This window comes from Tasmannia lanceolata, unplaced genomic scaffold, assembly GCF_043159265.1.
Source record: "Tasmannia lanceolata isolate RefF3 unplaced genomic scaffold, GAP_Taslan_0.1 ptg000006l, whole genome shotgun sequence".
Lineage (NCBI taxonomy): Eukaryota > Viridiplantae > Streptophyta > Magnoliopsida > Canellales > Winteraceae > Tasmannia > Tasmannia lanceolata.
This window is the reverse complement of record NW_027518683.1, coordinates 6,548,110-6,572,481: the sequence shown is the minus strand read 5'-3', so window position 1 is coordinate 6,572,481 and position 24,372 is coordinate 6,548,110. Positions and strand designations below refer to the sequence as shown.

At 39.9% G+C, this 24,372-nt stretch overlaps 2 protein-coding genes across 3 annotated transcripts; both read left to right on the top strand.

Moving 5' to 3' along the window:
- Positions 1 to 3,190: 3,190 nt before the first annotated feature.
- LOC143879459 (putative chloride channel-like protein CLC-g) lies at positions 3,191 to 22,139 on the top strand. 2 transcript variants are annotated; one of them, XM_077381856.1, is made up of 8 exons: positions 3,191 to 3,525; positions 3,635 to 3,835; positions 4,418 to 4,595; positions 5,083 to 5,345; positions 6,668 to 6,937; positions 7,034 to 8,162; positions 8,999 to 9,197; positions 11,489 to 11,563. In XM_077381856.1, exons 1-7 carry the CDS (start codon positions 3,353 to 3,355, stop codon positions 9,140 to 9,142), a joined length of 2,358 nt encoding a protein of 785 aa, XP_077237971.1. In that variant the 5' UTR covers positions 3,191 to 3,352; the 3' UTR covers positions 9,143 to 9,197; positions 11,489 to 11,563. The 2 variants fall into 2 exon arrangements, with proteins under 2 accessions (XP_077237971.1, XP_077237970.1); XM_077381855.1 differs by lacking the exon at positions 11,489 to 11,563 and adding an exon at positions 22,002 to 22,139 and having other exon boundaries at positions 3,193 to 3,525.
- LOC143879460 (synaptotagmin-5-like) lies at positions 21,261 to 23,632 on the top strand. The gene is made up of 3 exons (XM_077381857.1): positions 21,261 to 22,298; positions 22,371 to 22,484; positions 23,098 to 23,632. The coding sequence occupies exons 1-3, from the start codon at positions 22,035 to 22,037 to the stop codon at positions 23,242 to 23,244; spliced, it is 525 nt and encodes a 174-aa protein (XP_077237972.1). The 5' UTR covers positions 21,261 to 22,034; the 3' UTR covers positions 23,245 to 23,632.
- The last annotated feature ends 740 nt before the right edge of the window (positions 23,633 to 24,372 follow it).

Sequence of the window (24,372 nt, the reverse complement as noted above, 5' to 3'; positions counted from 1 at the left end):
CCTGGTTCGAGCCCGAGCCGAGCTTTTGAGCTTAACGAGCTGAGCCGAGCCTGGCCAAGCTCGGCTCGACTCGGCTTGTTTACACCCTTAGGGTGGACTGTTTCTTATTTTCTTTCTCATGGGAAACTACGATGGTCTTATATTCCTACTTCGCAAGTGGGTCATTTACATATTCGACCCAAGTGGACTACTACGATGATAAGGCTAGTTGGGAACTCGAGGAAGAGTTCTTTCAAGAAGGGGAGTTAGACGCAGGAGCACTCTATGGCATTTCTACATCAACCCTCAAGTGCTCATTAGTACATGCTTTTCTTTTGTTATTAGTATGTAGGTCATTTTAGTGGTTTTACATGTACTTTTGTGTCATTTACATTTGGAGGGATAGTTACGGAAATTACATTTCGTTAGGGGTATTATGTACATTACATTTAAAGCCTCATCTCATGTCATTTTGGGAGTTTTGCATGATTTTGAGATGTGGAGATTCTCTTACGGAGATACTATGAGAAAGAGAGTTTTCTCTTCTCTTTTATCCATATTTCCTTAGCGTTTGGAAATTGAAGTGCTAATCTTTTTTCTGAATCTTTCATAATTTTTTTTTATTTCTTGTTGGATTCAAAAGCCCTGCCTCAACGATTTCACGCATGATTTATGTCTTGCGTCCCCTCGCTCGTGATGAACAATAAAGAATGAAATATCTTCCTCCGAAGAAGGATCAATTTTTCAAAGAATCCGAAGACAGCTTCCGCGGCCACTTGCATCAATGTCCCATCGATCTACCAAACCTTGTTTTGTTTGTGGTTGTAAGATGGGAATGTGGGATTGAATCCCCGACCTCTAGGTCAAAAAACAAACCCTTGACCATTTGTTCCACCAAACCTGACGTAGCAGGAGGACAGTGAAAAGGAGTAGAGGACATTCTCCAAACCATTTACAGGCCTTTCCTTTTCTTACGCATAGGGCGGGACCAAGACCAAATGTATTAGTCGCTTCTTGGTGTACTACAAGATCAACGGTCCAGGATGTAGGATGTCGCACCGTGGGCCCCTAACTTTTGTTTTAGCAATAATTGGAAAAGTGAACTTTGTCAAAAGGGATTTGCTAGTGTTCATCCCAGAAGGCATTTCACGGATGAGCTGCTGCATGTGAGAGCCGCCACCTCATAAATGAAGACAAAATCTGCTGAAAAGTGAGCATGTTTGATGGACACTAGCAAATCCCTTCTCAAAACCGAAAAAGACGAGTAATCTCTAACAAACAACCCCGATCCAATTGCGTCGCCCAAATGATAAATCAAAGCGGGCCCATCCCAACCTTACCGATTATAATAGAAGGATCAATTACCAATGGGGGACAAAGTTTAGGTGGAATTATCAACAGAACCCATGCTTTTCAGAAATTATCAACGAGGGACAAAAGATGTCTTCATTAAAAGCTGGACGAAAATGCCATTTTCTTAAGCAACACGTTTTACTTTTCCACTTTTCCCTCCTTTTTTTTTTCACTTTTGATTTTCAACTTTGTTTTTTTAACCTAACAAATCATCTTCTTCATCATTTAGCCACCATTAGAGGCGGGAAAACTCAAAATTTTGAAACACGAGTTCATTCCCATCTATCTCTCAATATCTAGGTTTTGTTTTTCATTTGTTTTAGCGTTTTGCATTTCTCCTTCTCCCTTTCAATGGAGGATGAGGAAGATGAATCGTAGGGTAGAGAAAGAAAAAAACGTGAAAATGAACGAGTGAAAAAAAAACATGAAATAAAAACGTGTTCATAAGGGACTTGATAAGCCCATTCGGAATTTGGTAACCCCATTTTGATATTGGATAACCCCAACCCCAGAGACTTGAAAACCCCCTTCCAAAACTTCAGTACCCGTGGGCAATTTTAAGGGACTTGATAAGTCCATTCGTAAATTGGTAACCCCATTTTGATACTAGATAACCTCAATCCCAAATACTTGAAAACCCCCTTCTAAAATTCTAGTACCTTCAGCCAATTTTCAGGGGCTTGATAAGCCCATTCGGAAATTGGTAACCCCATTTTGATACTTGATAACCTCAATACCAGAGACTTGAAAACCCCTTCCAAAACTCCAGTACCCTCGGCTAATTTTCAAGGACTTGATAAGCCCATTTAGAAATTGGTAACCTCATTTTTTATACTAGATAACCCCAATCCCAGAGACTTGAAAACCCCCTTCCAAAACTCTAGTACCCTTGGCCAATTTTCAGGGACTTGATCACCTCATTCGAAAATTGGTAACCCCATTTTTTATACTAGATAACCCCAATCCTAGAGACTTGAAAACTCCCTTCCAAAACTCTAGTACCCTCGGCCAATTTTCAAGCACTTGATAAGCCCATTCGAAAATTGGTAACCCTACTTTTGAGAGTTTGCTAACCCCCTTCCAGAGAGTTGATAAATCCCTTCTGCTACAAAACTCCCTGCTCATAGCAACTCTTCTATTGGCATTACAATTTTACTCATGATAGAAATAACAAAAGAAATGGATGTTGTTTTCATTAAATGTGCTTCATGTATTACATCCCAATTTGTGTATTACAAATAATTTTTTTTTTTTAAGTAAATCAAAACATGTGTGGCCATCCATTCATGTATTACATCAATTTTTCCTTATACAACCACTTGTCTTCCAAAAAAGTGAGTGAAGCCATCCATGCATTATCTCCAGAACTCACCCTAAAACACAAATCGCTTAAACCCTAAACAAGAGTAATAAAAAATAGAGGAATGAAAAATAGTCCAAAACCCTAAAAAAAAGAAAAAGAAAACCTAAATACAAAGAGATAGATGGTAAGAACTCAACATTCAAGTTTTTAAGATTTGCCAGCAACAATGGTGGTTGAACAAGGAGGAAGATGACTAGTAGGGTAAAAAATCAAAAAAGTAATAATGGAAAAGTAAAAGAAGAGGGAAGAAGAAAAAAACAAGTTCAAAACATATTGTAAATGTCAAAGGGCATTTTCGTCCAGCTTTTACTGATAAGACCTCTTTTGTCCCCTGTTGATAATTTGAAAAGCATGGGCATGTTAATAATTTTGCCTAATGTTTGTCCTGCATTGGTAATGGCATTGATAAGACCTCGAACTCCTCATTGAAGTCCACATTCAGTCTCCTTCAGACTTACAAAAGGGCGATCATATTTTCACCCCTGGTAACGTGATTTGACGTCAAAAAGCGTTAAAGTTCCGTACTGCAGGGGGGCGTGGGGTGTGTGTGAAAATATCATCTCTGCTCTCTTTTTACCTGCTTCTGTATTAAAACACAGGGACATAAAAAATAGCTCTCACCTCTTCCAGTAGAACTACAATCTCTCTTCCCTTTCCATGGCCACCGAACCAGACGAACAATCTCCTTTCATAAACGAACCTCTCTTAATCCCCGACCTTGATCAGCAGTATCAGAATCGCCAATTAAACCGTAGATCTGCTTCAAACATCACTTCTCAAGTCGCGATCATAGGCGCCAATGTCTGCTCTATCGAGAGCTTGGATTACGAGTAAGTTTTTCAGATCTGAGATTTTCCTCTCTCTGTTTTTCCCTCTGCTTTCCTGAATTTTAATTTCCTTTTGACTCGCTGCATAAGTGATGTTCGTTTGTCTTTTCAGGATACCGGAAAACGAGTTCTTGAAGCAGGACTGGCGATCTCACGATCGGACTCAGATCTTTCAGCACATCATCATGAAATGGACTTTCTGCTTCCTCGTTGGCATTATTGGCGGTCTCATTGGATTTTTTAATAATCTTTCTATTGAGAACATTGCCGGTATCAAATTCGTCATAACATCGAATATGATGTTAGCAAAGAAGTGAGAATTTTGTAATTCCAGGCTATTTTATTGTTTTTAATTATCCTGAAAAAAAGAGAGATTCATAGATGTTGGCAAAGAAGTTGAGAATTGAGTAATTCTTCTTATTTTCTTGTTTTTAAGTATCCTGAAAAAAAGAAAAGAAATTCATAGATGCTAGCAAAGAAGTTGAGAATTGAGTAATTCTAGGCTTTTTTTTACTATTCTGGAAAAAGAGTAATTCATAAGGTCGAGTATGATGTTAGCAAAGGAGTGAGAATTGAGTAGTTCTAGGTTTTTTTCTTGTTTTGAAGTATCCTGAAAAAATAGAAATTCAGAGATGTTAGCAGAGAAGTTGAGAATTGAGTAATTCTTGTTATTTTCTTGTTTTTAAGTATCCTGAAAAAAAAAGGAATTCATAGATGCTAGCAAAGAAGTGAGAATTGACTAATTTAGCCTTTTTTTTTTACTATTCTGGGAAAAGAGAAATTCATAAGGTCGTGTATGATGTTAGCAAAGAAGTGAGAATTTAGTAATTGTAGGTTTTTTTTTTTTTTTTTTTAATATTTTGGAAAAAGAGAAATTGATGAAATTCTCTTCTAGGTATGGACAGGCGTTTGGTGTTTTCGCAGTTTTGAACTTTGTTCTTACTCTGTTCTCTTCAGTCATCACTGCGTATATAGCACCTGCGGCAGCTGGATCGGGTATTCCAGAAGTTAAGGCTTACTTGAATGGTGTGGATGCTCCGGAAATACTTGCGCTGCGAACTCTGATTGTAAAAGTAAGGTTTTTCAATGCCTTGAAGCTTCTTCTGAATTGGAATGATTCTCCTGTTCTTGATTGTTTATCCTGTATTGAGTGGCATAAAGTTAAATTTGTGATGTTCTGTTAAAGAAATATGAAAAGAAAGTACTGTAATTGAAAGCTGATTGGATTTACTAAAACTGTAAAAGTTAAAGAGTGACTGAACTCCTCCAACAAGCCACACAGGCTGCCATAGTGAGCAACTTGGGGATCTCCTTTATGATTACAGAGCTATGTCCTGATGAAGTTGGTAAAACCTAGCATTGTTGTTCTTTAGGGCATACAAGTAATACAACTCATTAACTATACATCAGATGTTTTAGGCAGTGGGCAAACATTAGCTTGTCACTTACATGTGATGTTGATTCCATCAGTTGAATAATCAAGACATGATAGCAAGCTTATTTGTTTCTGAATCATTCTTCTTGGGATCGTCAACTTCTGTTTGTTCAATCCTGCCACAGATTATTGGTAGCATTGGTGCTGTATCTGCGTCTCTGCATGTGGGCAAGGCAGGCCCTATGGTACATACTGGTGCATGTGTTGCAGCACTACTGGGCCAGGGTGGGTCCAAAAGATACGGCATAACTTGGAGATGGCTACGGTATTTCAAAAATGACAGAGATAGGCGTGATCTTGTGACATGTGGATCAGCTGCTGGAATTGCTGCCGCATTCCGTGCACCAGTTGGCGGTGTTCTATTTGCTCTCGAAGAATTATCATCATGGTATGGCATCAGCTATTTGTTTGCACTTGCATTTTCCATTTATGTTTCCTGAGTCCATATTTCAAAGTAGAGTTCTGAAGGGACCTTTTTTTTCCCTTCATTGGTTGATGATTCAATTTCAAGCTTCAATTTGGCAATTCAGTAAGGCTACGTTTGGATACCCACATGATTTAGATTTGGATTTTTGGCAGTTGAGATTTGGATGTGGATCAAATCCTTAAATTTCCAAATCAACTACAACAGTGAAAAGGATCTGATTTTCAAATCTGTTCTTAGGGGTGCAACTTGGGTTGGGTTCAACCCGAACTCGACGAATTTGGGTTAGGTTTTTTTTTAAAATCGGGTTGGGTTGGGTTGGGAAAAACCAACCCGAATTGGAAACCGGGTTGGGTCGGGTTGGGGTGTCGGGCAACCCGACCCGACCCGACCCGACCCGAAACCCGATTTCCAAATCCAATATGTATAAAATCTTTACTTCTATGTTTGTTTTGTCATTATATAACTCAAATCTAGAAAGAAATAAAAAATTTGGTGAAAGTTGTCCTAATTAACCCTCTTGTTGGGGACTAGGATGAGATGGAAATACAAAAATAAAATGGAGAAATCAAACAAATGGTGAAATCGGGTTGGGCCGGGTTGAGAAAATTACAAATCGGGTTGGGTTGGGTCGGATTGGGTCCAGTCGGGTTGGAAATCGGGTTGGGTCGGGTCGGGTTGGAAAAATAGGTTCCTTGGGTTGGGTCGGGTTGGCCTCAACCCGACCCAACCCGACCCGAGTTGCACCCCTATCTGTTCTGCAAGGACATTATTTGGGAATCCATATTTGTGGCAAATACCTTCACCCTTGCTGCTCCTCGACCTTGCTGCAGCAGAAGCAAAATGTCCCTCCCTCCCTCTCTCTCTCTCTCTCACACACACACACACACAACATGAGCATGAAGATGATTGATGTATTTTGTATCCAAAACTAAAATCCAAATCCAAAAAACATGAGGTATCCAAGCGTGGCCTAAAATATTCAGAATTTCAGATTACTAAGGCAATGAACACTAAGACAAACAAGTTATGCGAATGTCTTGTTTTTGTTCCACCTTCTAGTGTGAAAGTTTCTACTGCCTCTTTAAAATATGCCAGTGACAAAACTTGCAGGTCTTCTGATTTTTTGTAACTTGGATCCAGCACTATACAATAGACGTGGGTTTGCATCTATTGTCACTGGATCGAATCCCTTGGAGCCATGAACTTCTAATTGGTCTCTACACACTAAAGAACATCGTTCTGCATTAATTTCCTAATGTTGACAGCTAGAATTTGTTCGGCAGGTGGACGAGTGCCCTTCTCTGGAGAGTGTTCTTCACAACTGCCATAGTTGCTGTTGTGCTTCGGGTATTTATCGAGCTTTGTAATTGTGGAAAGTGTGGCTTATTTGGAAAAGGTGGGCTAATAATGTTTGGCGTGACCTCAGCAAATATTAATTATTACCTCAGCGACTTACCTCCAGTGATTGCTCTGGGATTCATTGGGGGAATATTGGGGAGTTTTTATAACTTTCTCCTGATTAAGGTTCTCCGAGTTTACAATCTTATTTATGAGTAAGGACTGGTTCCTCATTGCACTCAATGAATATTAACTTAAAATGTAGAAAGAAATTAAACTCATTTTCCCTTGTCATTTCATTGTTATTTCAGGAAGGGCATTGCCTATAAATTGATTCTTGCATGCTCCATTTCAGTATTCACATCATGTTGCTTATTCGGGCTACCCTGGCTTGCACCTTGCAGACCTTGCCCAGTTGAGGCTTCAGAAATTTGCCCAACAATTGGCAGGTCAGGTAACTTCAAGAAGTTTCAATGCCCTCCTGGTCACTACAATGATCTTGCCAGCCTATTTTTCAACACAAATGATGACGCAATTAGAAACCTCTTCAGTACTGGCACGGACAATGAGTTCCTTCCTTTATCTATCTTTTTATTCTTTTTCACAGCCTATTTTCTTAGCATTTTGAGTTATGGCATTGTGGCTCCTTCTGGTCTGTTCGTACCTGTTATCTTGGTAGGCGCAACTTATGGGCGCTTTGTTGGATTCTTGATGGGTTCACACACAAACCTCAGCCATGGTCTCTATGCTGTTCTTGGGTCAGCTTCCTTTCTAGGTGGAACGATGAGGAATACTGTGTCCATGTGTGTTATTTTGTTGGAGCTGACGAACAACTTGTTATTGCTTCCTCTGATTATGCTGGTTCTGCTCATATCCAAAACAGTAGGTGATTCTTTTAATGGAAATATCTATGATTTGATTGTGAAACTAAAGGGACTTCCATATCTAGAAGCCCATGCAGAGCCATACATGAGGCAATTGATGGTCAGTGACATCATCATGGGCCCATTGCAGTTCTTTAATGGCATTGAGAAGGTTGGTAATATAGTGCACGTCCTCAAAACTACTGGGCATCATGGGTTCCCTGTGATTGATGATGCTCCACTTTCAGATTCACCTATGCTGTTTGGCCTAATTCTCAGGGCCCACCTCCTTTTATTGCTGAAGAAGAAAGATTTTTCCTCCACACGAATGGTTATGGGCATTAATGCTACAAGGCAAGTCCGGGCTGATGATTTTGCAAAACCTGGTTCAGGAAGAGGTGACAGGATAGAAGATATAGAAGTGACAGCCGAAGAGATGGAAATGTTCATTGATTTGCACCCATTTACAAACACTTCACCTTACACTGTGGTTGAGACAATGTCACTAGCCAAAGCTCTCCTACTTTTCCGTGAGGTTGGCCTGAGGCACCTGCTGGTGGTTCCGAAGTCTTCTATTGTAAGCGACCTTGTCTCATTTGCTATTACTGCTATTCTATCACTATCACTGTTGCTACTGCTTTTGCTACAACTATAACCTATGTTGCATGGATTCTTTGCCCCCTATGCCAAATCCGTGTCGACACGTCTCCACATGCGAATCGGACATGGATTCATGTGGGACACACCCGGATTCTTGTCGTAGCCGTGTCTCGCACGAATCCTGTTTTTTTCGGGCGAATCCGATTCATTGTTGTCTCTTTTCCGCACGAATCCTATTTTTTTTTTCCAGGCGAATCCGATTCATCGTTGTCTCTTTTAAAATGCGAATCCTGTATATTTTCCCTTTAAATGTGTTTTCTTAACTTTTTTTTTTATATGAAAGCACCAGCTGTACTCTTTTAATGAAAAACCCTAGTGCCTCAACCGTCGAACATCAACCCCCTTCCTCCTTCGACTCTCTTAATACAAAACTCGCAACAAACCTCTACCCTCAATTTTTTCATGAATACACACACACACACACATATGCATATACATATATATACATATTTAAATTTTTTATTTTGAAAATTTTATTTTATTTAAAAATTACCAAATCCGAATCCTACTTTTGGGGCTTGCCGAATCCAAAACCTCGAATCCGTGTTGGATCCCGACACGCAAATCCAAATCCATGCAACAAAGACTATAACTGCTATAAGGTTTATTGTCTTATGAGCTTGCTTTTAGTATAACTGCTATAAGGTTTATTGTCTTATGAGCTTGCTTTTAGTATAACTGCAATGATTCGCACTGTTTCCTTCTGTATGATCTTACCCTACTAATAGGTTTACCTACATTGATATACTGCAGAGAGCACCTGTAGTTGGCATATTAACGAGGCATGATTATATGCCTGAGCATGTATTGGGGTTGCATCCTTCCCTGAGGAGTAGTAGATGGAAGAGATTGGATTTTCGGCACTTCAATTTCTGTAAATTATTTAGAGCTTCTTAAGAAGGCCTTTGACCTCTTTCTTAACATGTGTATAAAATCCTAATGAGCTGCAAAGGTACGTATTTTGTAGTTTTAGGCTGTTGACCTCTTTTTTAACACGTGTATAAAATCCTAATGAGCTGCTAAGGTATGTATTTTTTAGTTTTAATGTCATTCTTTTTTTATTTCCTTTCAATTTTTTAAGCTGAAGACCAGACGGGCGAGCTTGTTGTATTTGTGTGGTTGTTTATTAGCCCATCTCATGTGGATCTCATCTTCTCTAATTAGTTGGCTTATAATTTTTTCTAAGCAAATAATTTCCTGTTTTCATGACATAATATCCACTAGATTCTGATACATATACCATTTGTGACATGGAATAGAATTTGATTTTTGAGCAATGACAGAGTCAACTTTAGGGTCCAGTGAAGACGTAGTGCAAATTTGACCTACAGTTACAGCCAGTTACAGCCAGTCACAGTCTCACAGCATCAATGTTACCTATAAACTGAAATCCCCCTTCTCAAAATTCGTGACTGGTTTGTAATTGCACCTTTTGGAATGAAGTAAATACAATACATTGTGGCAGTTTTGTATTGGAGTGAATGGTGAATTTTATCTAGCAATGATGATTGCAAATATGTCTGAGCTTTTAGTATCATCCCTACTGTTGGGTCTTCTGTGTCTTGTTTCTCAAGAGTGGTGGGATCCATCTTGTAGTTTCCTGGTTTGACTAGCAGAAGCTCTCTTGGGTTTCCTAATATGTGTGTGTGTGTGTGTGTGTGTGTGTGTGTGTGTGAGAGAGAGAGAGAGAGAGAGAGAGAGAGAGAGAGAGAGAGAGAGAGAGAGAGAGAGTTGAAGGTTTCAAAAACTGCATAGAGAGGGTTTTGGATTAAAACCATGGTATATAAGGTTTATGATAAAACCTTATGAGAAGACAAGAGAAAAAAGAACGTGGGTTTTCTCGAGAGCAAGAGAGAGTGTGCCGTCTTTGGGCTTGAGACAGTAAGTAATGGCATGTGGGATTGGGTTTATCCCATTGTAACCTTGTCTTATTTCTCTCATACAGTGAAAGAATGTTATCCTGCCTGTAGACATAGGCTTTTGTGCCAAACCACATACAGCAGTCATGTTATCATTGTATGCTTATGTGTGCCGTTTTCTTATTTCTTTGCATATGATCTGATTTGTTTTAGCCCAACAAATTTCTACAAAATGGTACAAGAGCTACTGGATCAATCTAGTCAGAGAAGAACAACGGAGTTAGAAAACTTGGTAGGGAGATTCTTGTTGAGGTAGAGTTTCGCAAAGAGGTATTTATTATATAAACTTTTCTCTGTGATTTAAGAAGGTTGTTGAATTAATCTAGGGTTGTTTCGATTCATAGGTTTATGGAAAGAGAGTTTCTTGTTCTTGAGTTTTTTTTATCCTGTCGGGGCAACCCGACCTATGAGGGGCAACCAACTACTTGAGAGGGTGATATCTTTCTGTGAAGAGGCCAACTTTTAAAATCGCTGTTTTGAGGTGTGGGATGATCCCAATCAGGGGTAAAATGCCCAATTTCAAAGTTTGAGATAAAATTTTTGATGAAAAAATAGCTTTGCTCTTTGGCAGAGAAGGGTGGCAAACATCCTAGTTCAGTACGGCACAGCTAAGGTGTTAAATGGATAGGATGATAAGCTAGAGAAAGAATAACATTGAAATTATGGGATAAGTTGGAGAAATGCTGTATGTCAAAGAACCTGGCCAACTAGTTTTATCTGAAGCGCTAGTTTTACAAGTTAACAATGCTGGAAGTCGAGAATTTTCAAGAACACATGAACGTGTTCGATGGGTTTGTAGATAAGCTCTACAAAGTTGATCTAGAGAAACAAGAATTGAAGCAGTGGCTTTAATAGGACTTGAACTGACAGAAGCGATCTGACACTGTAGCGTAAGACAAAGTCTGTGGAGTGGAATGCGATCTTGAAACTGAGTTTAAAGATGATTAACTCAAGAAAAACGGAATTTACATATTATTTGTTTTCAACCTATGTTTTCCTTAAAATGGGATGGAAACCAGATCTTGATTGGAGTGTAAAGTTCTCTTCAAAAAGCATTGCAGAACAATCATAATTCCTGAATTTCCTGCTGTTTAAATTTTGTTAGCACTATCAGTTTGAACAGCAAACAGAGCAATATTTTTCCTTGTTTCTCTGACCACTTCAGTCGTGAGTTTTTCCTTTTATTAATAAAATTCCTACCATTTCCATAAAAAAAAAAGATCAATATTTGTCTCTTGACGTAGATACTGTTCTTTGTGCTTGATCTGATTTGATTCTAATGTGAGTTTTTTTATTTTAATTTCTTGTCGATTTCTTCTAACAGGTCACAAAACCAGTCTTTTGAATATAGCACATTTACAAAAGCAAGAAAAGAAAACAGAGGATAATCATCTCCAGGCATGACATTTGTCACAATGAATGTTCATTTTTTCATAAGAATTTCGCTTCCAAAGTTGTTTTTTCATGAAAATAACTTTCTGCGATGGACGCTATCAAATCCCTTCTTTCAAATGGTAAAGAAAAGTTCTATTAAAAGAAAAGAAGCAAATTACAAGAGTCATAGGGCATCCCCCTTCACTATAAGTCTATAATTAGGGAGTCTAATTTCACTGGCACATCTAGGAATGAAAGTAAAAGAAAATTTAAGTTTGCTACTCAAAGGTGTTTGGTTCTCATTAATAATCTTGGCTAGCTTCAAAGGACTAAGGAAACAATTCTTAGCTCACTATAAGACATTGGCGCCGCCCTCCACAAAGAGAATTCTGCTATTATGAACTAGTTTCTGACCCGTGCATTGCACGGTATTGGAGCAAGAGCTATTTAGTCAAAATCTTAAATGCAACAAATGTCCTAAAAAAGAATGAAGCAATGAAGAATTAGACCTTGCACACTTTATGAAAAAATCAAATAATATATTGCAAATTTAAGAATACACAGGCAGAAATGCTCAAGTTGTATCATCCAAAGACCATTTGACAAGTGGATGGCCACAAAGGTTAGGAGAGATTTTGTACAACATAGAAAACACCATTAGCTTAAGTAAATAAGAAAATGGAAAAGAATAATGAAGAAGCATTGTTGAACCTTAGTTGCAATTCGAGTTCTCTTTGTATTACTCGCTGACAAATAGCAAAAGCAAGAGAGAGTGGCTTTGCATTCATTAAAGTACTTCCTTTACTTCTGTTTGTTCTGTTAGAAAAGACTATTTCAATGATTATTAAAACTTTGTTCTAAAAGGCGTACGCCCAGGCGCTAGGCGCAGAAAAAATGCACCGCCCAGGCCCTGGGCGCTTTTTTTCGTTTAAAAAAGCGGTCTCACCGCCTAGGCGGCCGCCCAAGCGATGAGGCGGCGCCTGGGCGCTGAGCATCGGCTTGGGCAGGGCGGGTTTGAAGACTCAGATGAAGATAGAGTCTTGGTCTTGGAGGGAGAGGACAATTATTGGTGAAGACTGAAGAAGTGCTTGGATTTTAATCTTTTTTTGGTCATGGATTTGTGTTGTATTGTTAAATACTTAAATTATTAAGTACTTTATGCTTAATTTCTTATTATGTTTTTGACTTTTTTTATTATTTAATGTTTAGTTCTTATGCATAAAATGGTTTGGATTGTTATGTATTCGTAGGGAAGTTAGATTCAACGTGGCAGAGAGATTTAAAACTAACTTAAGATTGAAAAGAAATTATAACACCACTTTTTTGGTAGAGTGAAAAGATGGTGGTTCACGGGTTTCGATCCTCGCCGGAAGATGGAAGCGTATCTCTTCGGTGAGTATCGGTTGGATCGTATATTGTCGGTAGATTCTCTGAGTTGGGTCTTCCTGGAGTGGGGTTTAGTGGCCGGAAAGGCTCTCTTTGGGTGGTGGTGTCTAGTTCCCCTACTCTGGGTGTTTCTGCTAGTTCCGCCAGTACTCCTTCCCATTCAGAATCGGTCCCTGAAGTCTCTGTTGCAAAGTTTTCTTCTTCATATACATCTGGTTCATCGAGCTCATCGTCAGATTCTTCGAGCTCCTCTTCTAAATCTTCGACATTTTCTTCGATTTCGAGCTCTGCCTCTGAGTCGTCACTGCTTTCGGTGCCAGATTCTGGTGGGTCTTCACAAAGGAGTGGCCTACACATTTTCTGAAGTAGTGGGGAGGGTAGATTTCTTTCTGATCTAAGAAGAATGGTAGAGGGAAAGGTGGCAGAGGTCGTGTTCGGAAGGTATAGAGGGATCTCTTCAGGGATGGCGACAGGCTCTAATAAAATTCCATTAGGAGGTGTCTAAAACTCTTGGGCTATCGTGGAAAATAAGAGGGCCAAACGCGTTGCAAGAATTTCCAGACGCCGTTTGGAGGGCGGTTTGGGAGATTGGAGATGTTGTAGATGTGGGTTTAGGAATTTTCAAAAACGAAAGATCTGTCGGGAGTGTAAGAAAATTTGGTCCAAGATGGATTATAATTTTCCCCCATTCCAGTCCAGGACTGCCATGGAAGAAGGTCAGAAGAAGGACAGGAAAAAAATGGAGGCAATCCTGGTAGAAAGTCCCATTGCATCGAGGTTTCAGCCTTTGAGCCTCAGACTTCTGAAGGAGTGAGTTTCAATCTGGAAGTGGTTCCATTACAGTCTATTAGTAATGCTGAGTTAGGGATTTGGGGTAGAGTTTCTCCTAGGTGGTTAGGGGATTTAAAGGGTATGGAACGGTGGTTGAGAAGTAGGAAGGGTATTAACTGTGAAGTTATTGTGTATAAAATTGCCGATTTGGAGATTCTGATTTCTTCTCAGGTGGGGGTAGATAGACATAAGCTTATGAATGTATGGATTAATGCCATAAATTCACCATTTATGGAGCTTTCATTATGGGATCAGAAGTTTGGTTCTGAGGGGCGTATCTGTTGGTGGAGCATTGAAGGAGTGCCACCTCAGGCGTGGTGCGAGGAGAATTTTTGTCGGATTGGGGAAAAGGTCGGTAAAGTGGTGGAAATGGGTAAATCCTGTGTACCTGGTCAGGGTTACTCCATTGCTCGAGTGCGTATTTCTGTTGGAGGAAGTTTAGGCAAGGAGTTGGCTATCCAAGTTTCTTTGGATGGAGCCATCAGATGGGTGCGAGCTTCAAAGGAGGAGGAAAAAGGGAGGATGGATCCTGTAGAACTTAGCTATAGCAGGGAGGATGTAGTTGGTGTTGAGAATATTGTGAGGAATACCTTGGAGAAGGCGAGCTTTCCTAACCGCTGGGTGTTGGGGGAGGAGGAGGAGCTGGCGTCCGGAGCAGAAAGTAACAGTGCTGAGACGGTTCAGATGGAAAAGATGGCTCATGATAGAAAAAGGGCTATCCTACGCTGCATGGGGTGCAAGATAGCATAGAGACACATGGCGGAAGTTTTGAATTTCAAAAATGGTCTATCTCTTGTGGGTTACAGATGGCGAAGCATATGTGGAGAGAGTTCTGTTCATTCTGACTTACTGGGCCCCACCTGTCATGTGAATAGCTTTCTCGATATTATTAAAGCTATCTCTCCAAGTCCTTCTTTTATCTCTGAGACGTCTTTTCATCAGGATTCGGATCTCGATCCCTCTTATCGAGAGGCAAGGGATATGGGTTTTTTGCCACATGTTGCAGAATATGGGTATTGGGCTGAGGCCCATTTATGTGAAGATGGGCTTGGTGGGTCCAGTCGTATGGGGCCTGGTTTAAAAAGTAGCAATAAAGTTTGGCCAGAATCAGACTTTTCTGATGGCTATGTAAGTTTGGAGAATGCTCGATCAACCTCTCTCAGTTTTAGTCGGGATTTCCTGGAAGTTGGAGGAGGGGATTGTTTATCCCTTTCCCATTCGCCTCCCTCACTGCAAGTCAGATCCATGAGAATAGAGTGTATTTCTGCAGGTCGGAGGTCAGCGGCAGCTGGTTTGAGATCTGCTCTGTTTGAAGTTGTTTCTCATCTTAACTTCGATGTGGATCTGGAGGAGGAGATCATCTCGGAAGAAGAAAGGAGTATCATCGGGAGCAGTGCCCATTGGGGTGGTGGTGCGGATGAGGAATTTCTTCAGAAGGATGGTGACCAGTCTTCCCAGGTTGTTTCGAGCCTTTGTATGCGTGGTGGAGCTATGAGCTTAGTGTTCGAGGGGTTCGATGATTTTCGGGCTATTCAGAAATCAGGGAAGCTAGCTGTGGCTTTCAGAGTGTTTAGTCTTGGTTATTCTGAGCTGGAGCAATTCCGATTGCCTCCCTTTTATTTCGTGTCCAAAGAATCAAAGAGCCGTTTGTCTCGTCCTTGTGATAGCCCGAGGTGGAAAGTTGTCAAAAAAGAAACAAAGGAAACATCTCCTAGATATCCTTGTCTGAAGAAGATATGCCAGAGGGAAACCTTTCTTGGGTCAGAAGTTTTGGCAAAGGAAGTTATTCTTGGTCTATTAGGTAAGGGGTTGAGATCCATGAGGGCTTCGGTGGAAATAGTCGCAGTTTCTCCGGGTGATCTGGGAGGCGACAAATTAGATGGGGAAAGGTATGATTATGTTGGTCGTGTTCTGGGGGTTAGTAAGGAGCTGGGTGTGGTTTATGCAGGTTCAGAGGAAGATTTTATTTCTGAAATTCAAGCAGCTGAGATGAGAGACTCAGTGAGCAAGGAGGCTGTTTGAAAGGGGGCTGGTAGAGGGGTCGGAGAGTCTTCAAGAAGGAAAGATAGAGAACTACAGAAGCTAAAAACCGATCTAAATTATTCGCGAGAAGTGGAATTGGTCGGGGACTCTGTGGATCAGGCGAGAAGAACTCCTAGTGGTAGGAGGGGGAAGCGATCAGCAAAATCTGGTGCGTCATGAAAGTCCTCTCATGGAATGTCAATGGCCTGAATAATCAGGAGAAGCGAATTCAAGTGAAAGAGTTGGTTCGAAAGCTAAATCCGGATCTTATTTGCTTACAGGAAACAAAAATGGAGGTTGTAAATCGTAGTGTCGTGCTCGGATTGGGAGTGCCAGCGGGATGGGACTTTTCTTATGTGGGATCATCTGGAGCCTCGGGGGGGATCTTAGTATCTTGGAATGAAAATGTATGGAGACTCCAGGATTTCTGGAGGGGTAGGTTCTCTTTGTCAGTGGTCTTAAAAAAGGAGGACAATTTGATGTGGTTGTTTTCAGGGGTCTATGGTTCGGTTCTTAGAGCTGAAAAAAGTCTGTTTTGGGAAGAATTGGAGTCGGTTAGGGCATTTTGGTCCATTCCTTGGTATATTGGGGGGGACTTCAATGAGGTTAAAGAGGCGGGAGAAAGAATGGGCTGCGTGAGAACTAACTCAAATATAAAAGCGTTTGCGGAGTTCATTGCAAAATTTGAACTCATTGATATATCTATGTCGAGAGCTTTTTTTACTTGGTCTAGAGGCCCTTGTAGAAGTAGGCTGGATAGATTCCTTGTCAGTTCCGAGTGGATGGTTTTGAATCCTGAGAGTTATTCTAGAGCTCTGGTGCATTCGGTCTCGGATCATTGCCCCCTCTTTCTGGATCCGCGTATAGAGTCTTGGGGTCCTCATCCTTTTAGGTTCGATTTGGCTTGGCTTAAATATCCAGATATGGAGGAGCGTATGGGTAATTGGTGGTCGTCGTGTAATGTGGAGGGTCCTGCAGATTTGGTAATTGGGAAAAAACTTAGAATTGTTAAGCATAAACTAAAAGCCTGGGTTAAGGATCATCATTAGCTGAATCAAGGTTGGAAGGTGGGGATGGAAAACCGTTTATCAGAACTGTTAGCTTTGGAGGAATGCGGGTTGAGCTCAGAGGTCGAATGGGAAGAGTTGGAAAAACTCAAGCAAGAACACATTGGGTTGCTGCTTCGGGAGGAGATTTCGTAAGGCAAAAATCAAGGGTAAAATGGTTGATGGAGGGAGATAAGAATACGGCGTACTTTCACGCGATGGCTAGTGCTAGAAGAAGGTCGAATAGAATCGAGTCTATTGAGGTGAATGGAATTATGTTGAGTTCTAAGGAGGAGGTTTCCTCGGCTATTGTTGAATTTTATGCTAAGTTATATGCTTCAGAAGGAAGTTTACGGCCTATTCCTGAGGGAGTGGAGTTCAATAGTTTAGATATGGAAGTCTGTGCGAGTTTGGAACAACCTTTTGCGGAAGAGGAAATTGCGAAAGCCGTGTTCTCGATTCCCAAAGACAAAGCTCCTGGCCCGGATGGTTTCTGTCTAGCTTTCTTCCAATCTTGTTGGCCGGTGGTTAAAAGTGATATCTTTCGGTTCTTCAAGGAGTTTTATGAAGGTATGGGTCTTGATAGGAGCACAGGGGCTACCTTTATAACCCTAATTCCCAAAGTTAGAGGGGCATTAAGGGTGTCTGATTTTCGCCCAATCAGTCTGGTTGGATGCCTGTACAAGGTGCTGGCCAAGGTGTTAGCTGAAAGGCTTAAAGTTGTGCTCCCATTGGTAATATCAGATAGTCATAGTGCTTTTGTTAGCAAGAGGCAAATTCTGGATTGTTCTTTAATTGCGAATGAAGTCATTGAATCATATTCAAGAAATGGATCCGGGGGAGTGATTTGTAAGTTAGATATGGAGAAAGCCTATGATAGAGTGGACTGGGAGTGCCTGGATTACCTGTTAGGGAGAATGGGGTTCGGAAACCGTTGGAGAGGCTGGATGAGGCAATGCATTTCATCGGCTTGGTTTTCGGTCCTGGTAAATGGGTCGCCAAAAGGTTTTTTTAAGTCCTCTAGAGGTTTAAGGCAAGGGGATCCTCTCTCTCCCTTTCTTTTTGTAATTATTGCGGAGACCCTCAATCGGCTGATGATGAAAGGAAGCAGCAAGGGGCTGTTGGAAGGCTTTATCATTGGTCGGGACAAAGTTGAAGTGTCGCTCTTGCAATTTGCTGATGATACCATTTTATTCAGTGCCCATGATAGAGTGAAGATTTTAAATCTGAAGGCTCTGATTAGATGCTATGAGTTGATTACCGGGCAACGCTCAAATTTTCAGAAATCCAGCTTGTTTGCTATGAATTTGCCTCCATCAGTTGCTATAGATTTTGCAAAGGTGATGGGATGTAGATTGGAGACTCTACCTTCAACGTATCTTGGGCTTCCTTTGGGGGTTGGAAAGCCGAGAAAAGATCTCTGGACCCCTATTGTTGAAAGAATAGAAAGAAGGTTGGAAACCTGGAAAAGAAATCTTGTGTCTAAGGGTGGTCGTTTAGTATTAGTCAAGGCAGTTTTGGCAAACATACCTGTATATTATTTGTCATTATTTAGCTGCCCAGTGAGTGTCATTTTGAAAATTGAAAAGATCCAAAGAAGATTTTTGTGGGGTGGGTCAAATTTGAAAGGCGGGATTCCTCTAGTAAAGTGGGAAAAGGTTTGTGTTCCTATAAAAAATGGAGGGCTGGGGATTCGGAGGTTGAAAGAGTTCAATCGTGCTCTTTTGGGTAAATGGTTATGGCGTTTTGGTGTGGAACAATCTTCGCTCTGGGTAAAAGTGATAGGGAGCAAGTATGGATTCTTACAAGGTAATTGGTGTTCGGATGATAAGTATGGGAAGAAAGGAGGGACCATGTGGCGTAATATTTTGAGTCTCAAGCAAAAATTTGAGGCGGGAATTCGGTTTAAAGTATACATAGGAGATCGTATCAGATTTTGGTTAGACCCATGGTGTTCCGTCGAAACTTTGGCTGCGCTCTTCCCTGGGTTGTTTTCCGTGGCCATGGTCAAAGAAGTGATGGTTTCTGAGTGCTTCGTTAGAATTCTCAATAAGGTGGTTTGGTCCCCTTGTTTCAGAAGAAATTTTTTCGATCGAGAATTGCCGGATATCTCTCGATTGCTTCAGCTCCTTGAGGGGTGTTATATCAAAATAAGCGGGGTGGACAAACGGATTTGGATATGGAACTCCTCTGGCCTCTTTTCCGTTAAATCCTTTTATTTTCATTTAATGCCTGTTTGTGGATTATCTAAGTTCGCTGCTGTTTGGAGGTTTATGGGCCCCCCATCGGTTGTTTTTTTCAGCTGGGCAGTGTGTAACGGGAGGATTCAGACCATTGATTTTTTAAGAAAACGGGGTATGTGCTTAGTGAATTATTGCTCTCTCTGCATGGAGGATGGGGAATCGATAGATCACCTCTTCATTCACTGCAAAGTATCAAGGGCAATTTGGGATTTGATTTTGGCCAAGTTTGGCATATGTTGGGTCTTCCCCAAATCCTTAGCAGACCTATTTTCGAGTTGGGAGTTTGTGCCTTGGAAGAAAAAAAGGTAAGGTGCTCTGGAGGTTATGTTTGATAGCATTGTGGTGGGTCATTTGGAAAGAACGAAACTCGAGAGTATTCGAAGGATCGGCAAAGTCAACGTATTGGTTATATAATAAACTAATAGCGTTAGTTATTTTTTGAGCAAAAAGCATCCCTTTGTTTAAATTCGTCTCAGCTTTCGACCTTTGGAAGGGATGGATCATTGTGTGCTCTGAAGGGTTGCAAAGAGAGAAGAGAAGTCTGAAATGGGAAGCCCCTTCTGAAGGTTATATTAAATTAAATTTTGATGGGTCCTCTCTTGGGAATCCAGGTCCAGCTGGGATCAGAGGGCTTTGTAGGGATTCCCGAGGGGGAGTTTTGTGGGCTTTTGCAGGTCCCATTGGAATATCTGATTCGTCTGAAGCGGGAGTAAGGGCGGCATATCAGGGGATAAAGCGGTTAAATGTTGATTCTTATGACATGGCAATTGTGGAAGGAGACTCTTCAAACGTAATCGGTTGGTTTTCGGGGAAAGTGGATCCCCCGTGGAGATTTTTAAGTTTAGTGGAGGAAATTCACGATCTTATTGCAGAATCTTCGCTGGTTTGTAAGCATGTTAGGCGCGAAGCAAATGGGGAGGCGGATTCACTCACTAGATCTGGTGTTCTCAAAGAGGGTTTGGAGTGGTTTGATTTTTTTTCCTCCATGAGATGAGCGTGTTGTCAGTTCTGTTTTTTTTATTTTTTATGTTTGTCTTTGTATCTCTGATGGTCCATCTCGGCCCGCCTTCTTTTTATATGATCATTTCAAAAAAAAAAAAAAAAATTGAAAAGAAATTGAAAATTGATTAAAGAACAAAAGAGTTGAGTGGATCATCTGGATAAGTTGGGTGGAACATTTGGATAATGCAATTTTAGGGCTATTGATCTTAGCACACCTACATCTCGAGCAATTAATTAACTAACAAAGGAAACAAAGAAACGAAGTCAGTACAATGAAGAATTTCTTGAGTACCCAAAATCCCAAGATAAAAAATGAGAAAATAATAAAGTCTTATGTAAACAACATTTGGGGATAATTATGGATCAACATATCATAGTATATTCATGGGTCAACCAACCTACTAATTCACTCTATAAGGGACAGACATGTTTTATTGCTAATGTACTAATTGAATGCTACCAAATTGTTTATCTAGATGGGTTTATTGCTCAAAACAATACACTAAAACCAACAATCTATCCCCATAGATATAGATCAGTGATGGGATTTTGGAAGGGGAACTTATTCATATAAAAACTTATAAAATAATTTGTTCCTCTTTGCAAACTGTTCATGATTAGCATACACCAATATATTCATGTCTCTTTGCACAATGTCATCTATTAGAGATGTTAGCTGATATTATCATACTCGAAGCAAATTGTCTAACTACCACAATTTGTAATTGGGAAATGATATTTACGCCCCTTTTGATCACCAGGGACACCCAGTGCCAGTGTACGTTGCAATCAAATCCACTGGATTTTTTTGACATCAAGTACATTAGCCCCCCTTTTGTCATTGATACACTGACGCTGGGTGTCCCTGGTGATCAAAAGGGGCGTAAAAAGGATTATTTTACGCTCAAAAATTTTGTACCCTACCCCTCCCCCTCTTGTCACTTCCCTTTGTAATTTTGTAGTTTCACTCAGAAAGGATTATTTTTCTTTTGTATAATATGATTGTAAACAAAGTGTGAATTGGTGGTAAGTTAGAAATTTATGTGGAGAAAATATAGGGGAAGAGAAAATCTAATTTCCTTCATTCAATTCCAAAGAGTGAGATTATGTCGAGTTATATAGATACAATCCTACAATTGATGTAATAATTTGTATTAATCAGTTCCTATTAAATATTAGTGAATATTGAATAAAAAAGTTGAGAATCTCTTTAATAATTTATATAATAAACTAATAAAGTATTAGAGTTCCAATGTCATTTATGTTGTGCTAGAAAATAAAAAAAGACTTTTTTAGTCACTGGACTTTCTACCTTCCTAGATAAACCGGATTCCCTGTGACTGGAAAACATAAAATGCTGCACTCTAAGCTTGATTGTTATTAAGAAATGCATTCTATGTGTTTCTACTCCTTCATTATGATTAGTGCTACCTTGAGCATTCTCATAACTCATGTTGTGTTGTACCAGCAACCACTAGTATCCAATGCCCCAAGAGATATTAAATTCTTCTTTAAATTTAAAACGCGCCTTACTTCAGATAAAGTCCACACAATCACGTCATGCACTTTGATTTTCACGGTACATATCCCAATAGCATGGCAAGTCACATCGTTTCCCATAGGAACGGTTGCCCTGTTGATTGGCTTGTAAGTAAAACCAATCATTGTTAGGGCACATATGATGGAAACATCTCGAATCAAGAATCCATACATTTCGAAAACAACCCTTATCCACAGACACTGATAATGTTTTCTAGTAACCTGCTCTCCAATTGTTTCTCCACTATCATTGACTCATCATCATAAACTTATTTTCATTTTTTCAATTTCAAAATTGGTCTTTTTAGCTGCCTGTTCCTTCATGCATATCCAGTCTCTCTTTTCCCATTTTCATAGTTGCAATCACCCTTGTCTTTCACCTTTTTGTGCTTAGGTGCACTTGGAGCTCCTGTACTATCCTTGTGGCATGGAGAATGGATTTTCGAACCCTTTTGCCAATCCAAAGTTCTCAATGACCTCCTTGGAGAAGGCCCTTAAAAGTGGAGATGGGGCAGAGGTCACTGATAATGAGAAAGCATCCGCACACAGGAAACGAGATGTCATTGTGAGGGGAGTGCTTTCTGTGACAGTAATATCTGCAGAAGACTTGCCTTCCATGCATCTGATGGGAAAGGCTGACCCCTATGTTGTGCTCCAGATGAAGAAGACAGAAACAAAAAATAAAACAAGGGTATGTTTCAGTACGTTTCAGGTTTCGTTCATATATTTTCTTGTCAAATTTACACCTTTCTTGCCTTTTCAGGTTGTCAATGACAGCCTAAATCCAGCCTGGAATCAGACTTTTGATTTTGTTGTGGAGGATGGGTTACATGACATGCTAATATTGGAAGTTTGGGACCATGACACATTTGGGAAGGTAACGTTCTGCAATTCTCGTTAGTATTCTAACCAGTTGTTATCTATGATATGATTAACGCGATGTTGACATATTTATTCCTTTTCTATTATTACCTTGGAGTATCTTTTTTCCTTTTGGTTATGTTTCAAATGCCTTGTCAAGTAGCAGAAGTTCATATTGTGGCTGCACCACTTTTGTTTTGGCAGTCCATTATTGGAGTAGCCCTTAGTCAAAACCTTTGAAATAAGGCCCTGTTTGGATGGCAAGTATTTTGTGGATAAGTTTGGAAACGAAAAATATTTCTAAAATTTCCTACTTTTTTTACACATGAAAAAAAGATAATTGGAATCAATCCTATTCAAATTTTATTTAGAGGGACTTGCAAATTATCATAATATCTGTCGAATTTAACCGTAATCATATCATTTCCCTCTAAATTGTGGAAAGAAACCCATCAGAAATGTTTTTCTTGCTATCCAAACAGGGCTTAAGGAATAACCAAAGGAAAACATTTGTTGAGCGAGTCTTTCTAGTAAACCGGATGAGTCGGTTAATTCAGACTTAACTTGCACACTTAATGTGCTAGTGATAAATAAACAATTATATTTAACTTTTTGGTTCATCACTTCAGGATTACATAGGGAGATGTATCATGACACTCACTAGGGTTATAATGGAAGGGGAATACAAGGATACTTTCCCGCTCGAAGGTGCTAAATCGGGACGGCTGAATTTGCATCTCAAGTGGGCACCACAGCCAATATACCGGGATTCCTGATTGATAAAAGCCAAAGCCAAAGCCAACTACCACACCATCACATAGGATGATACAGGTTCATGGTATGCGTCCCTGATTCGAAGCAGGTATGCAAGGATATTTACTCATGTATATCAATCTATAGGACTGGCTTTTGGCTACACACCCACATGTAATGAGCTGGCAAATAAACCCTCATATCAGTCACTGCTTCTTGTATGTCTCATTTCCAGTGGCTTTTCTTTCTGTTTGAAATCTAAACTGATGCTTTCATACTTTTGGCTTTATAGTCATGAATGATACCATTTGCGCTTTAGGGTGCCCCCAAGATATGTTTTCAGAGATGCTATACAATTACAAACCATATTTACTCATTTTTTTCTTTTGAATGGTAAACCATCTTTGCTCATTGAATTGGTAAAATCTTAAAGAGGCATAGGAATTATCTTGGAAACATAAGGACAAGTGAGCATGGCAAGCCCTTTTGATTTTATAGAGTGATAGAGGCTGAGAAAATTCTGAGTGATGGAATAAATTATGGGGAGGCAGTGAAATAGGAATTAAAATCAGAACAAAGGGAGGTTCCTTTATTATGAGATTATCATATATTCAACTGCAATTATGTATATCTGGAAAGGCATGTCTAAATTGGGCCTCAAAGTCTTAATTTCCCGCCGACAAGCAATATGTTACTAAAGCTGAATGAATAATAGGCTGAGTTCCTGGAATGAGGTCCCATACATTCAGTTCAATGAACTGTGCCAAATATGAAAGGCGGGTGGCTTCTGGTTGTCGTGGATTCTCATCCACTGGCTTTTTAAAATTTCATGCCTTTTTTCCATTAAAATCATCATATGATATGATATATGAAACTCTCATTTAGGAAATTTTGACGATTCTCAGCGTCTTAGTCAGATAAAGTAACAGGTTTTGACTCCACGGGTAAAAAACAGATGGCTTGTCTCCATAAATTCAGTTTCATGAATTATGGCAAATGTAAAGGCTGGTGGTTTCTAATTGATGAGGCTTCTCATCCTTTTACTCCTAAAATGTTCATGCATTTTCCATTAAGATCATCATATGATGTGATCTTATTTATGAAACTCACTTAGGAAATTTTTTAATGAGTGTTCTCAGCATCTAAGCTCT